Consider the following 17,068-nt stretch of genomic DNA (forward strand, 5'->3'; position numbering starts at 1 on the left):
TTTTTTTGTCCAAGTATGTTTCTGTTTTTCGATAATTATTTTTATTTTTATATACAACAACATTATATTACCATTTATTGAAATAAATATATTATTTAAATAATTATTGATAGTAGAAGAAAAATATAATCAATACTAAACACAATCATGTTAAAAAACCGATTGTCTTAAAACTTTTATCAATTGTGTTGTTGTATTTATATAAAATATTATAATAGTTTACTAATAAGTTTTTATTATAATTATTATATTAAAGTAGTTGTGTATATTTTAAAAATACGACAAAAAAGTTGTTTTGATTATTTTGTTTTAATTGAAAAATTTGAATCATTTTTTATTTTTTGATAAATTTCAAAAAGTAGCAATAGTATATTTTTACAATAATTTATTACTTATTGTAAATTATTGTATATTAATTTGGATACAAGACAACAAAAAATATATTTATCCATCAAACATTTGAAAATAATTCCACTCAATGAAACATAAAAACAAGCTAATAATTCAATTTTAAATTAGTTTCACTAATAAATATAATCAACAATAACAATGAAAATTAGTTATAATTTGTATTATTTTAAAATAAATATAATCTAAAGTATAAATTAAATTTATAATGAATTTTTAATTAATTTAAATTATTCTTATATAATACTATAATATTTAAAAATATTATTCATTGATCGTTTTTAATAGTAATATTATTATTTATTATAAAAATGTAAATCATTGTAATATTATAATATGTTAAATTAAAACAATAAATTTCTATCGCAAACATTTTTATCGAATTAAAAAAACATAAACCTTATGCAAGAAGACGAGATTGTTGGCACATTTAAATGGAAGAAAGAAGGAGAAGCACCAAAAAGCTCACGACACGTTAAAGCTTCGCCTGCTCCGACTTACTCGTTTGATCCCAAAGGAAGTAATTTAACTGAAGTTGAGTGTTTTAGGTTGTTTTTTTGTGAAGAGATAGCAAATAACCTTTTGTTGTTTTCAAATAAAAAAATAGCCAAAGAACATAAGACTGATGATAACAAACTTTCTAAAACTAGCATCCTGAGGTACCTAGGAATTCTTCTCTACATGGGAGCTCACCATGATATCATTAATCCAGTGGAAGAGCTTTGGTCAATCGACCACGGAAAATCTATTTATAGAAATAGCATGCCACGTGACATGTTTAAATTCATTTCTTCACACATCGAAACTTACGATGTGGGCCAGCCAGATGATGTTTGTGATGATGCACCAGACACTTCAGATGATGGGGATGTCGAAGAAAAAGAGGAAGCTGACATCGGACCAGAAGGAGAGTATTTCAACTGCGCGGAATATTCAGATCGAGATTTCAGAGATCTCTCTGAAGAGCAACTCAGGAAAGATGTCAGAATCAATGGGGGAATCGTTGGTAGTGGAGTTGTTAAAGTCGTCCCTGCAATAACTCCAAATGCACACGACAGCTTTTCTAAAATTAGAGTGATTTTAGATAAGTTTATTTCTAACCTTGTCAACCAAACCTATTACAAACCTAGTAATAGTGTTTCGGTTGACGAACATTTGTGTTCTTATAAAGGGCATATGTGGGCTAAGGTGTTTATTAAGTCTAAGCCTGGACGTTATGGTATAAAGTTTTGGGTTTGTTCTATTTTTACCAAATGAGTTTTATTTATGAAGTCAAAAATGACGGATAGTTATTATTGGTTTGACATGTATGATCAAATTTAATAATTTAATTATTTGTTTATTTGAGTTATTTATAGTTTTCTAACTTGTAGATGTGTGCTGACTGTGAAACAGGAATGACTCTAAACCTCCAAATGTACTGTGGTAAGTGTGGTGGTAAGGAATACAATCAGGGCTTTAGAGTGGTCAGGGACATGGTGCTACCCATGTTATGCCGTGGTAACAAGTTTACAGTTGTGTGTGACAACTTCTTCTGTACGTTAAGGTTGTCACACTACCTTGCTTCATGTGGGTGCCAACTTTTGGGAACCATGAGGATTAATAGGAAAGAACTTCCTGACGAAGCCAAGGCAATCAAAGGAAGAACTCCCGATACCACCATCTTTTTCTCGAAAGGAAAGTGTAAGCTCATCTCTTACTTCAACGAGAAAAAGAAGCTGGTATTGGTCTTGTCAACCTGCCACGAAAAGAATGAAATTGAAGTCGTCGAGCAGGATGTGTTCATTGGCAAAGAAAAAATGACAATACACAAACCCCAGCCCATCCTTGATTACAACCACAAAATGGGTGGGGTTGACACTGTGGATCAGATGACCAGGTATTATACGTGTAGACGTCGAACAAACAGGTGGAACATCAGGGCTTTATATGATATGATTGATATAGCTGCCTTAAACGCGTATAAAACGTACTCAAATTACCACCCTTGCAAACGAGTAGATTTTTTTAACAATCTTTCTGGTGCTTTAATGAAAATGAAATGATTTTTCTATTTTGTTTGGTTTTTTATAAAGTAGGAACTGTTTATTTCATTCAATACGTGCTTTTTATTGAACTTCGAAAAAGATTATCGTGAAATAAAATAAAAATAAGGGTCATTATACCATTTTTTTCTTTTATACTTATGGATAAGTTTTTAAAAACTTGTGTTATAACAACATCGTGATGTCGTTACTCAACACCATAAACAACCGTTGGTAAATTATATGCATGAGTATTATGGTGATAATGGTGTTATAATGGTGTTTGTTGATAATTCTATCAAATTGTAAATTTTTTATTACAAAACTACAATTTATTAAATTTCCATTTTTATAAATAATATTTTTTATTATATAATATAGTTCAAAATATTTTTTTATTATTTGTTAAGTTTTTTGCTATTTGTTTTTTTGTTTATAATTTCTATTATCCCTTTATTTTTAATTTAATAAATTAATTATTGGTTTGTTGCCCAAAAATGCATAATTTAAAAATGAATAAACAGTGGCTGCAAAATAAACAATTATTTACCAAATACAAATCTTTATATTCTAAATAGATTGCATAAAACACGTTTTGCCTTTTGTTTTTGTTTGAAAATGATAAAAAATATAAAATTACAAATAATGAAATTATATCTTGCTTCCTCGACAGTGGCACGACTTGAAACCCAACAGGTGACCATAAAACCTCATGGTGATCAAAGTTTATACAAACGCGACTATATTGACTGTTTAAGTCATTTTCGAGAATTTTTCTCGATTTTGTGATTTTTGATACTTTTGAAAATGTATTTTAGATATTTTTTGTTTATTTTATACTTATGTTCTCTAAGATTTATTTTTCAAAGTCGGAACAAACAAAAGTGTCTTTTCGTCTTATCTTTTTGTATCATAAAAAATAGTAAAACCCAATTTTTTAAATTATTGTATTTTTCAAAGTTTACAAAAAAATCTATTTATTTTCCCTTGATATTGTTTTTGAGATCAATTGCATATTGAAATATCAATACACCTCAAAGTCTGTTATTTATTTTCTTTTCTATGTTATTTTATAATGTAATTGATTTTGAATATTCTGGACTAGTATGTTTTACGATACAGTTTGGTCTTTGTTATATTTTATAATTAATTTTATTATTGTAATAGATTGTAGACATCTCAATAAAATTTTGATCTGACTTTTCCATTGAACTGTGACTTGTTTCTGAAAAGATCAAGCAAAAAAGTGAACCTTTGTTCATCCAAACTTCAACAAAAAATTCACTTTTTTTACTATAATTTATAACATTTTACTATAAAAATTTACTAGAGCCGTCGTTCCAGGGTGTCTAGCTTTTTTTGAAAAAATTAAAGAAAAAGGTCACATTTACATTACAATTGACTAAGATTTTTATTTTTTTACAAATTTTGATTTTTCCCGTCCTCGAAGGGTTAAAAGATCTATTTGTGTATCAACAAGAGGCAAATATAATCAATAGCATTTTCCATAAATTACTATTTTCAAACAGGGTCTATCACGTGACAAAAGTGTTTTTTCTTTGTTATTTGCCACGTCACCAAAGTAAGCTTGAATTTATGTTCACTTAGTTCTTTTAGATCTAGCGGCGAGCTTAAAGCCGACTTTTGTAATTGAAAAAATTTAGAAATAGATAGTTATTTGAATCAATAATTGGCAAAATAATGGGAAAACAAGCCAATTCAATTCTTAAATATCGGTTTATATTTTATTACTGCTGTGATTGCCATAATTAACACAATAATTGTGACAAATGCAGCACTGTTTTACACATCAACCCGATAGTTACAAATAACATTTTAATAACACAAATAACAATAAAATAACAATCTATTAAATAATTATATTTTTATTATAATATGTAATAAAATAAACCTATTCAACTTAAAAATAAACCAAAAAAACCAATAACTAATAGTTAAAACTGCTATAAAACAACTAATAATAATAGAGAAATGTATATTATCATTTTTATTTAACTTACTAACTAAACATTTATATTTAAAAACTATATTAAATATTAATAATCAAACTCAAAAACTCAAAAATGTATGTTAATTATTAAATATACTATATAACATATAATATCAATACTATATTTTTAAACTATACAAATGAAACAATGTATTAATAATTAATTAAATTGTTTAGTACATGATTTATATTTATAACTATAAACTTATAGTTAAAATAATTATATATTTATTATTAATGTGTAATGAACATTTAAATATTAGGATAGCTATGTCTACAAAATCGGGCATTTTATTTAGAAACGTTTATAAATCAAAAGCAGTTATAGGACAAAATAATTATTTAGTCTCAATAATAATAATCAACTAAAACTATATATTAAAATATTAATAAAAATAGTTAAAAGACAAACATATTGAATTATAGTTTATTTACCTCAAAATGATAGGTAATAAATACATCATTTATCGGGATCGATAACATTTCAATAACATAAATACAAATACTAAAAGAATAACAATTTGAAAAACAAAATTTCTAAAACATTAACATATTTTTGTAATGACAATTTTTTAAAATACCATTTGAATTTCAAAATAGAATTAATATTAAAGACCTTTTAAAAACAACCAAATATAACAAATCACAACAAATAAAAACCATCCAACGATAACAAATAAATTAAAAGAGGTTCAAAATTTACAATAATAATTGTCAGAACGTGATACACACAACACAAATTATAACAAAATCAACTTTGCCATGAAACAAAACAAAGAAAACAATCATATTTTTTTCACGCCAAAAAATTAAAAACGTTCGTGAGTAAAAATATTTCAGTCTTTTTTAACATCATTTTTGTAAAGATTTGAACTGTTTTGGTTTTTTGATTGCAACAAACCGATTTGACAAAAAAATACAAAAACATCAATTTATATAGTTTGGTTTTTAGTAAAATTTACTAAAATTGAAACTATATATTTTATAAAAAAAAATTCTAACACTTTTACAATATTAATTGAAATAAATATTGTTTGAACGCTTAAATCTGGCACAAATGAATTTAGGAAACCCGCATTCGTTTTTTCTTTTTCTTTTAATTTACAATCATTTACTAAAAATACGTTTTTGCTTTAAAAACATCAGACAATTAACAGATATCGTGCTGCAGCAATTGGAGATGTTTATGATGCAAGGAACTTGGAAATTAAATTGAGAAACTTAGAAACTCGACATCAAAAAGAACGTGTACGTATTAATACAAAAACCACAAATCCACTTTTTAATAAAATTGATGGTGTGGTATTCATAGAATTGATACAAAATGCATATTCTGTTGTTTCAGAACAAAACCGTACCAATTGTCACCTTCACACGTTGAAAGTTGCTTTTTGTTGTATTCTTTAAATGACACTAGAAAACGACGATAAATTTACACACGATGTTGAGATAACCGATCCTGTATTATCTGCAATAATTGATTCCTATTGTGATAATTGATTATTTTTCGAAATGACAATTACAATTTTTTATTACCGAACTTTTTAGTGAATCGTGTTTTGCTTTTTAGGACAAAAATGGGGTTTTCCAATATGCCAGATTTAAGCTTACAAACAATAAATTATACTATTATAATTATAAACAATTAAATAATAAACTAATACATTCAAATTGATTTACTTTTTGGTACACGTTTATATGTTCATTGGGTATTGTTGTTATGCCATCCTGTCTTTGAGAATTGATTCACCCTATTCCAATTAATGTTGTCTAGGAACTTTTCTCCTCTTCAGTACTTAGATATTTTGTTCCTCTTCTGAATATTTTCTACTTCCACCAAGATCTGTACTCAAGTCTGTTTCAATAAAAATTACTTCTCTACCTTTATCACTCACGTATTGTCGACACCATGCATTTCCTTACTCCTCATGCGCTTCAGCCTCCACAAGGATACAGTATCACTCTCTCTCATTATAATACCTTCCATTTTCAGGGCTCATCCATTCGATAGGTGAGTTGTTACTCACTCCTTAGCGATTTCCAACTTCCATGGCCATCAACCTGGATTCAATATGAATGAACACCTTTTATGGTTCTCCTCATGCAAGACTTGGATACTTTATCTGTATGTTCGGTTCATCCCGCATCGCCAGTCCTGCTTATTAAACTTGGCCGATTTGAAGTCCCATATGCTCACTCCTAATAAATTAGTATATTTTTGAATCTCTCGACTATTCATAGTTTGTTAAATTGTTGAAAAATCAAACTGTTTATCATGTCCAATCATTATCTTTACCAATCGTCACTACTTTCTCACTTCGACCTTCCCAAGGAATATTCAGGTGGAACCAGCTACTAGATAGTTCGATTAGTCTTTCGCCCCTATACTCATGTATTGCAAGTAATTTGCACGTTAACACTCCTAAGTCCTTCCACCAAAGTTTCCTTTGGCTTTAAACACCACAAGCATAGTTCACCATCTTTCGGGTCCCAACAGTTTAACTCCAGTCTTTTCTAGGTCACTCCTGCTATATGTATAGTCCTTCGTTTTCGCTTCATATATGGTTTTCTTCCCTTCCTCTCCTCGTGGGGAAAATGAAAACGTTTCTCCAAGAGGCATATATCTCAATTGTTAATTATTGTCAAATGTTTTTACAGATCATCTATTTATATTGTGTTTTTTCATTGTATTTTTGGTTTGTTTCATCTTATATTTATAAAATGGATTTTTTTTCAATGTAAAATAAAATAAATATTTTGGTCGAAAAAATAAAGCAAATATTGTTTGGATTTTTATCAAAATGAAAAACATTCTTCTCAGAAACACAAAGTTAATTAATAATACACAAAACAAAGATTGTTTTTAACACTTAAAATAAACACAGTTTTTAATATACAAATTTCATTTTAGTCTTAATTCAACAAACTATTTATTATGGTAATGTAATTATTGTTATTAATTCATTTTCTCTTTAAAAATTAATCAAAACATGACTGTTATTAATAAATTATTTAATTATTTACAACAAAATAGTGTTATTTTTTATGTAAAACACTCTATTTAAGAGGGACAACTTAATTTTATCAAATGCCATCACAAATTAAAAATACTTTAAAAAGCCCGTTTGTTGGTATTTTTATGTTCAAATTAAATACAATTGTGCAAAAAGAATTATCGATTGACAATGAAAACAAACTCATTTTGGAATTTGGAATTTATATTTAGTCAAATAAAGCAACAATAAATTTAATTAATAAACAATTAAAATAAATTATAATAAAACCATCTTCTTGTCTTCCTATTTAACTAAAAACAACATCATTTTTTAAATTAATCTTTTTTAAGCATCTTTTCAACTTAATAAAATGGTAAAAGGTTATATCTTTTTAAGTAAAATATATATATAATATCAAGCTATTTGTTCATTTGTGGTAAAATAGAATTATTTTTATCTTGTTATTACAAAACTATTTTTTACCAATTTATCGACTATAAAACTGTGGAACTATTTCCAAAATAAATATCATGACCCAAATATGTTTTTTATTATTAATATACAACAAAAAACGCATTTCTGAACAACAATTAAATTCATGGTTTTATCAAATTACTAGATATATATTGTATATTATATTAATCCATTATAATACATAATAATATATTATTATGTATAATATACATAATATATAATATATTTTATTCAAATAAGAAAAAAATGGAAATGGGGAAGAAGGATGGGAATATTAGGGAAGGAGGTAATTTGTGGTTTAGGGACGTCCTCCCGCTATTAAGGACTTCCTCCTGTGTATAAAATTATCCTTTTTGTTGTGTCTACTGTGTTTTTAAAACTATATAAAGAGTTATATTTTTATTATTAATTTACTATCAAAAATTATAATTATTTCCAAAAATACATTTCATCATGGATAAACGCAAAACAATTAGTAATTTTGTTACAAATTAATAGTTAAAAAACTAATTCAAATTTAAATTAGTTTTTTTGGGTCACTTCGAATAACTTTGCAAAGACAAGTAAATCACATAAGTCGACTTCCTCGATCTTCGGCTCCTTTGTGTCGCTCTTATTTGTGCCCAATTGTTGTGCACCAGACATGTTACCAGCTGCTGCATACTGTTGATAATTTTTGTTTGAAGATTGGCTTGATCTTCGCCTCAGCTTCTTCTGTTTCTGTGTGTATTCATCCTTTGATATTGATTGGTTCTTGTCGAGCCAGTCGAGTGTCTCCTTGATGGTTGCTTCAATTGCCGCCTTGTCGTCTGGTGAGAGCTTTGCTTCAATTTGCTAGTTGAGTGCGTTTTTCATCGAGTAGCAGAAGTTTTCAAGTATATTCTTCCCCTCAATAAGTTCCTTTATCTTGTCGTCCTCTGCCTTAAACTTCTCTGCGTCTGCAACCATCTTGTCGATCTGTTCCTTTGAGAGTCTTCCCTTGTCGTTGGTGATTGTGATCTTGTTCTTCTTTCCCGTTGTCTTGTCTTCAGCTGAGACATTCAGAATCACATTTGTATCAATGTCAAATGTGACTTCAACTATGGGACTCCACGTGCTCTTGTGAGTGACGTGTAGAAGTCGATGCCTTCATACAACTGGTCGACTTCGATGTTTGCTGTTGCTGCCGATGACGGTGTTCGCTTTGCCCTTTCACATGATGTTCTGAGTCTTCTGACTGCTCGTGCATTGCCTGAAATGTCTTTCTTGTACTTTCTCTTGAACTCGGCAATGAAGTGGTTGACCATTCTGTTATCAAAGTCTTCGCCACCAAGGTGTGTGTTGCCTTTTGTTGCCTTCACTTCAAAGACGCCATCGTCAATAGCAAGAAGTGAGACATCAAATGTTCCACCACCAAGATCAAAGATCAAGACGTTCTTTTCTCTCTCCGTCTTCTTGTCAAGTCCATATGCTATTGCTGCTGTTGGCTCATTGATGATTCTGAGCACATTGATGCCTGCAATTGTGCCTGCATCCTTTGTTGCCTGTCGCTGTGAATCGTTGAAATAGGCTGGACATGTGATGACTGCGTTGTTGACTTTCCCACCAACAAACGCCATTGCTGTCTCCTTCATCTTCGCCAACACCACCGAACTGATCTCCTCTGGTGTGAACTTCTTAGTCTCTCCCTTTTACTCCACCTGAATCAATGGCTTGTCATTGCCATCGTTGACGACAGTGAATGACCAGTGTTGTCATTCACTGTTGAATTGCTGGATCACTGAAGCGTCTTCCAATCAGTCTCTTTGCATCAAAGACTGTATTCTTCACATTCATCGCAATCTGGTTCTTTGCTGCATCGCCAATCAGCCTCTCGCTGTCTGTGAAGGCAACACATGATGACTTGTTCTGTTGCCCTGATCATTTGCAATTTATTAAAAATGGATTTCGCATGCCTTTTAACTATAGTATCTTTATCTCTCCAATAGTCACTGATGCATCATTCAATGCTATCAAACACTCCGCATTCGTTTTCCCGTCTTCATCCTTGACATTATCGATCACTACTAAATGAGTTGCGTGGATGAATCTAACAAGAGGTGATGGTATACTATTAGAAAAGTACATAAAATCTGTGTAACAAATTTTAACAGAGAGTTTCTCCCCAAATTTCTTCTCCACCTACATCGAGAACTTGAATATAGCAGCCGCAAACTTCTTCTCTGTTCGATCATTGATCATAGATCTTAGTTGAGACTATCAGTAACAAGTCTCCTTCAGTTTCAAAGGACTTGACATAAATCTCTTTTAAATGGTTTATCATTGTAAGACATATTTTTCTCAAAAAGTAAACTTGCTTGATTTGATAAACTTGTTAGATTTAAATTATAGTTTTCATAATATAATTAAATTTATTATAAATTAGATCTTAAAAATTAAATAATAATTATTTAGTATATTATATGATTAATATTAGTTATTGTATAATTAATTACCCATAATATTAAATTATGTATGTATTTATTAATTTAAAGTATAATTATATTTAAATTAGAGGGTGAGGTTTAGAAAAAAAATGTCGGTTGATTCTTTAATCATTCCAATAACCCTCCTTTTTGCCCGTTCACGGTGATGGGTGGGTCGTTTTATACTTTTATTTGATATTGTTGAAAATGAATTTTATTATAGTAAAACCCCTTCCCGAAATATTACAATTTTTAAGATTGTTTTATAAATAAAAAACCAACCCGAAATATTTGAGCTTTTTTGACTGTTTTATATATAAAAATATTCATTTAAACAAATCGAAATAAAAATTGGTAATTAGTTTTTCAGAGCATCCCCAACATCCATGTAAGCAACTTTCTTTTCAACGCTCATGTTTGCTCTATCAAGTTGTCCAATTTTATTAAAAGATCTTTCAACTGGGCAAGTGGTTGGACTCTTAGCATTCATTTTTTTCACAAGATTGAATAAACATGGGAATTGATTCTTTTCTTCTTGAGTCATCGAAGCAAACAAGGTGTTCAAAGTTAGTTTTTTGGCTGGGCAACTTTTTAAGAAATCTTCTGCTTCTTTTTTGAATAAAGCCCTTATGTGCTTTCTGTGTTGAATGGCGTTTGCTCTCTTTTCTTTAACAATTTCACTACTGCTGCAATCTTCAGCGATATCTGTTGCTTCTGTTTTATCTGTACTTGTTAATCTAACTTGTTTAACAAGAGTACGTATCGCCTCAGTAGCATCAGCCCTTTCTTTTCTTTTTAACCTGTTTGCAATTTCTTCGACTTTTTCAATGTTGGCACAGTACCAATCTTGAAACTTTTGAACTTCCGCTTTCAATTCTTGGTCATCACTTTCCTCGAATGATTTTGCATCAAAGTTGTTGTAAATTTTGATGTTTATTACCAATTCTTTTCCTTAGAGTTTTCTTTGTAATTTCCCGAAATTTGCCATATTCGTTCCTTTGACCTGGTTTTCCTTAAACAATCCAGCATCGAAGAGATCTTCTTTGGTCATTTTTCTTGAAGGAATTGCAAACCTCAAAATCATCGCGTCACTCAACTTAACGAGCAGGTGAATTGAATACTTTTTCAAAATGAATTTTTCGTTGTCGTCAAGTTCATCAGTGTATTTCATTTTTTCTAAATAATCGGTTAACACCACCTTACGTCTGAGCTCGAAGATATTCGAAATTAAATCTTCAACACGTTGATAGGCCACGGGGTATAGTAAATTGGCGGTCTGTAGCCAGTCGTTAATTATCTTCACCTTACTGAGCACTATCTGAGTGAAGAACATACACGCAACAAACAATTTGCAGTTGACATTACATTCACCCATAATGTTGCGAGGTCCAAAAGGCTTTTGGTATTGTTCTCTGTCACTGTAAAATTCTTGAAGTGAAGGCAGATTTTCAAACATGTTATTAAGAATCAATACTGTTTGGAGCCACCTTGTTTCGGATTGTTGAACTAATTTGAGAACTGCACCTTTGATATGATTTTTGGCACAGAATTGATCCCATGCTGTTCTTGTTGTCTGAACTGTTAACCCGTCCAAGAAACTTTCAATAGCCAGCCCCCATTGCGATTCAAAACACTTTTCAGTCGCTTTATTTGTTCTATGTGAAAAGCAGTAGTTTGAATCAAATCCGTTCAGCCCGTCTCTCTCTTTTGTTTTAGCCAGGAGTTTACCAGAGAGCCCACCATTTCGTATCAGAACATAAGCTCCATCAAAACAAGCACCAATGCATTTAATGAGGTCAGCATCCATCAATTCCAATATTTTCATTATCCAACTGAGCCACCCCGCCGCATCTGTTTTGCCGTCATAGTTTTCAATTTTGACTCTCTTTTCAACAAATGATCCATCTGAAAACACGAATCTTACAAAGAGAGAAAAGTACTCGACCCCACTGTACATTGCTGAATCGGCCATTAATGTATAATAGTCACACTGCTTGAAGATTAGTTGTAGGTCATATCTGGTTTTTTGGAAATTAACATAAATCTTCTTTGCATGGTTGAAGAACTCATAGCAGTGTTAACGACTTTTTTTTAGGAACATTGAACATTAGTAATATTATGGATATCAATTTTGACATAGCATCAATTTGATTATTTGTCAACCCACATGCTCCCATCATCAATGCAGCCATCATTGTTATAAAGCTGCCTCTTTCATTTCCAGCATCATTTGTTGTTGAATAATTATCAACATTTTTACCAAGTCGCCTTTGAACTTCTTTGTTTGTTTCTTGTGCGATGTACTCGGCGGAGTATTTATTCTCTGGTTTGAGGAGCTCTTTAATGTGTTTCATTTTTTCCAATTGTTCGATCTCAAACACAGTGAATTTTATTTCTTCTTTGGTCGAATCGTTGGTATTTTGAGATTTGTTCTCGGTAGCCTGGCTATAATCAACATGTGTCGCATTTCTTGTTTGAATTGTTGGAGGAGTCGGAATACAATTTGTAATAGCAAAAGTTTTTAATAAAGTTCCAGAGTCCACAATACCAGTTGAATTTTTTGAAACAACATCTTCACAATTAATAATAGGAACATCAAAACTTTTACTGATATTGTCGAGTGCTTCTTGTGTTGACTCGCTGTGTAAAACAGAAATATTCATTTGGAAATTTTGATAATCGATGAGTGGAAGAACACGAACAGTTTCTTCCAATCCTTTCAATAAATATTTCTTGAAGTCTTCAAATGTAGTGTAACTTGTTTGTCTCAATTGTGACTCAAGTTCATTCCTCACTTTCAATAAATCGGCACCTCTATAAATGTTTGGCGAGAGGTCCATTTCATTATCAGTCAAACCACTTGATTTATTTTTTTCTTCTTCGACAAGCTGACTGTTGAGCGCAATCAAATTAAATTTGTCGAAATTCTCATTAAAAAATTTAAAATTGTGAACACTTTTAAATTTGTATGTTTCTTCGGGTTTTGCTTCCAAAGAGTGTTTCGTGTATTTACGTCTATTAAACATTTTTCCACAAAAAATACAATAATGAAATTCACTTAGACGATTTTCAGGAAGTTGTGTTTTCAATTCAAAAGTAAAGTAATTGCGGAACTCTTCAAAACGTTTGTTGATATTTGAATCTTGCATATGTTTGTTATTTTTAAGATAATGAAGACAATAAAATACAAAAAGTTGTATATTTTATATATTTATAGTATTGGTTTTAACAATAGTATTATTTTTTATCATATAATTTGATTGTGTTTTCATTAAAAATTATATATTAAAAATATTTTAATATATCATAAAATACAAATATATTATAAATATATGTAATTATATTTTGGAATAAATTTACTTGGATATACTATAAATTATAAAATCACATATTATAATTTTTTATATTGAATATAACTTAAAATTAGTAATAATCATATTTAGGATAAAAAGACAATTGTTAAATTTTGGTAAATAAAAGGAATAATCATGTTTTTAAAGTGGTAAAGATAAGTTGAATTTGCAAATTCACCAAAATGCTCAACTTTAGTTATACACGACTTGAAAACGCGTTGAAAAAAAAATCAGGCAAAAAATGTTATTTAAATATTGTGTGTGTTTTACTGTGGTATGTATGTGATTATAAACATGATACCTCAGTTATTTTATCAAATTGTTTTAAGACTAATCTATATAAACAGACTCAATTTTATAATAATAAGTTTATTAGTAAATTTCATTAATTATTTTATTTACTATATTACAAAATATGTTTAGATTATAAAACTTTTAATAAAACAATATATTTAGATTATGTAATAATATAATATTTAAAACAACTCAATAATATTTTTAATAATCACTAAAATAGATTTAAAACTTTTGATTTGATAAATATTATTAATTAATAATAATATTTATTGGTTTATTTTTTTTCTTTAATAAAATAACTATTAATATAATTTTATTTTATTAATCTTTTATTGTTTTATTATTATAAAACTAAATATTTATAATTTTAATTATTTAAATTAATATTTTATATAATTTAAGTAAATTTAATTTTTTGGTAAATAATAATAGTTAATTAATTATACTATTATATATCATTCTATACTTATAAATCTTACATAAACAGACAAACCGTTTTTATACAAAATTAAATTATGAAACATAGTAAAATATATAATAACTTTAATATGTAATAATGAAAATTATATTGAAAAAATACTGCAAAAATTCAATCATTGACTAACCAAGGCTTCTACTTGTAATGCGTTATGGATAAATGGACTTGTTACATTTATCAAATTATGCAAGTTACGATTCTGTTTGTCGATTTGTTTTCTTTAAAACAAAAGAATGAATTAAACAACTTTAAATTGTGTTATATATCTTTTAATCAGCCCACGGTATGTAAAACTCTTGTATATCAACAAAATAATATTAACAACTGTTCAATGTTTGAAAAATTAATCCAAAAAGCAATAATATTTGAGTGATTTCATTTAACTATATTTTAAAAAAAGTATAGTTAATAACAAATTTTATTTTAATAAATTAAATTATTATTTCATCTTTATTAAACAACTTCTAATATTTTATAATATTATAAATTATAAATAATTGTTTTATTTTATATAGTATAAATATTATATTAATAAACCATTGATTTGTATACTATACATTTTAATATTTTATAGTTTAAATGTTAACTGTCGTTTTAAGCAGAAAAACGACCGCGGCAAAAAGTCGCCATCTGTAAAGAAAAGGTTTTGGAGATCGTAAAAACAAACAATACTATGAATTTTACTAAAACTACTTTATTTTTGGCACAAAAACAAAGAAAATATACCCCTTTTCATTTTAAAATGCATTTTTGGGACAAGTTCCAAATTTTTCCCTGTTCCGTGATAGACCCTGCTTCAAATCAAAAAGAAGTTCAACAAAGCAACTTAGCGCAAAACTGACAAAAACCCACTTTAACCACTTGTTTAAAATTAAAAATAAAACTTATTACCAGATAGATATTTTTCAATGATTCCATTAATTCTTTAATAATTTGAAAGTGATTATTGGTATAAACAACATGAGTTTTATAATTGTGTAAATATTAACCATCTCAATATGTTTTTATTTTTGAATACTCCACAGCCTCCACATTTCATTGTATTGAATTCTTCAAGAAATTGTTTATTACCATTTGTGGATGGTTATAAATACATTCCAACTGATTCGAAAAGAATCGTTTTTAAATGTGCAATTTCTGGCTGTCGTAAAAGAATTAAAGTTGAGTATCAAAATAGTGCAATGGTAAACGCCACAGAAACTGGATGTATGAAAGTTTTACCGCACGAACATGATTCTACATCATATTATGATACTTTGTGCTCTTTAAAAATGAAAGAAGCAGCCAAAAGTATTAATTTTAAAAACAAAACTACCGCTGAAATTGTAGGAAACAATTATGTTCAAGGCTCCGTTAAAAGGCTGTCTGCTTGTGCAAGAACCATTCGATTGGAAAAGGAAATAGCAACAAATCCATCAAAAATTGAAGAAATTACTTTTACTGAAGAAGAAATGACATTTCTGTTGTTTAGAGACGAAGACATGTTAATTTTTGGAAACAGGAATTTGTTTGAGTTTTTCATCAATGCAAACGTGATAATGATGGATGGGACCTTTAAATCGTGTCCTAGTTTGTTTTAGTTAAGACTTTGTTGTTTTAATAATAATTGAATTGTTTGTGAATGTCAGTTTAAACTGATTTACAGAGCTATTTTCACAACTGTACACTTTGCACGCTTTAAAAAACGGAGAGTCTTTCCCCGTTTTTTATGCCTGTTTGACATCTAAAACAAAAGAGACTTATTCCAAACTATTCAATCAAATTGAAAGATTGTGTGATAAAGAAGTGTTTCACAATAATGTTGTCGTTATGGGGGATTTTGAGGTTGTACATTTTAAAGACCTGTTTGGAAGTGAGGTGACAATAAAATGTTGTCATTTCCACTTTTGCCAATCTCTGTACAGGAGAGTATTGACAATGGGATTGTCTCGCCGTTTTGTGGAAGGAGACACTTTTAAGTTGGGTGTCAAAATGCTCATGGCAACTGCTTATTTACCAGAAGACGTTATTGTTGAAACATTCAAAAGAATCAAAAGTGAAATGGGTGGTGATGAAGATTTTGAAAAGTTTCTAGAGTATTTCGAAAACAACTATATCAAAGGCGTGTTTAGAACAGCAAATTGGTCGGTGTTTGGATTATCTGAAAGAACAAATAACAGGTCAGAAAGTTTCCATTCCGCACTTAACAGATACATCGGCACGACACATCCAGTCATCCATAAGTTTTTGGAAAAATTGTTGTCTTTTCAAAAAATTATCAATTTGAAATATCAAGCATATGAAACTAACCTTCAAAAAAGTCGCCAATCAAATTTGTCGATTAAGAAAAATTTGACATTGAAAGAACTACAAAATTAACTGATCAGCGAAAACAAACTTGACCCAATTGTGTTCCTTAAAAAATGTGTGACCATTTTATCTAGCAAGCAAAACATAATTCTCTTTGATTTGGACATGAATACTGCAATCAAAGAAGTCAACGAAGAAAATGAATTGATTGAAATTATGAAAAAAGTTCACTTACAGAAGTTGCCAACAATTATCATTTTTGCCATTCATCGCATAATGAAATAGAAGATCCAC

The 17,068-nt window shown here is 29.1% G+C and overlaps 5 protein-coding genes across 5 annotated transcripts; 2 read left to right on the top strand and 3 right to left on the bottom strand.

Moving 5' to 3' along the window:
• Positions 1-810: 810 nt before the first annotated feature.
• EIN_494540 (hypothetical protein) lies at positions 811-2,453 on the top strand (the record flags this gene model as incomplete). The annotated part of the gene is made up of 2 exons (XM_004183276.1): positions 811-1,641; positions 1,782-2,453. The coding sequence occupies 2 exons, from the start codon at positions 811-813 to the stop codon at positions 2,451-2,453; spliced, it is 1,503 nt and encodes a 500-aa protein (XP_004183324.1).
• Positions 2,454-9,650: 7,197 nt separating this feature from the next.
• On the bottom strand, positions 9,651-10,019 carry EIN_494550 (heat shock protein, putative; the record flags this gene model as incomplete). Its single annotated transcript, XM_004183277.1, has 2 exons — positions 9,651-9,808; positions 9,911-10,019. 2 exons carry the CDS (start codon positions 10,017-10,019, stop codon positions 9,651-9,653), a joined length of 267 nt encoding a protein of 88 aa, XP_004183325.1.
• Positions 10,020-10,715: 696 nt separating this feature from the next.
• On the bottom strand, positions 10,716-12,329 carry EIN_494560 (hypothetical protein; the record flags this gene model as incomplete). The annotated part of the gene is made up of 2 exons (XM_004183278.1): positions 10,716-11,244; positions 11,431-12,329. The coding sequence occupies 2 exons, from the start codon at positions 12,327-12,329 to the stop codon at positions 10,716-10,718; spliced, it is 1,428 nt and encodes a 475-aa protein (XP_004183326.1).
• A 94-nt stretch (positions 12,330-12,423) lies between these two features.
• EIN_494570 (hypothetical protein) lies at positions 12,424-13,197 on the bottom strand (the record flags this gene model as incomplete). Its single annotated transcript, XM_004183279.1, has 1 exon — positions 12,424-13,197. The coding sequence occupies one exon, from the start codon at positions 13,195-13,197 to the stop codon at positions 12,424-12,426; it is 774 nt and encodes a 257-aa protein (XP_004183327.1).
• A 2,469-nt stretch (positions 13,198-15,666) lies between these two features.
• Positions 15,667-16,843, top strand: EIN_494580 (hypothetical protein; the record flags this gene model as incomplete). The annotated part of the gene is made up of 2 exons (XM_004183280.1): positions 15,667-16,054; positions 16,131-16,843. 2 exons carry the CDS (start codon positions 15,667-15,669, stop codon positions 16,841-16,843), a joined length of 1,101 nt encoding a protein of 366 aa, XP_004183328.1.
• Between the last annotated feature and the right edge of the window lie 225 nt (positions 16,844-17,068).

This window comes from Entamoeba invadens (assembly GCF_000330505.1).
Source record: "Entamoeba invadens IP1 unplaced genomic scaffold scaff_1105074725951, whole genome shotgun sequence".
Lineage (NCBI taxonomy): Eukaryota > Evosea > Mastigamoebida > Endamoebidae > Entamoeba > Entamoeba invadens.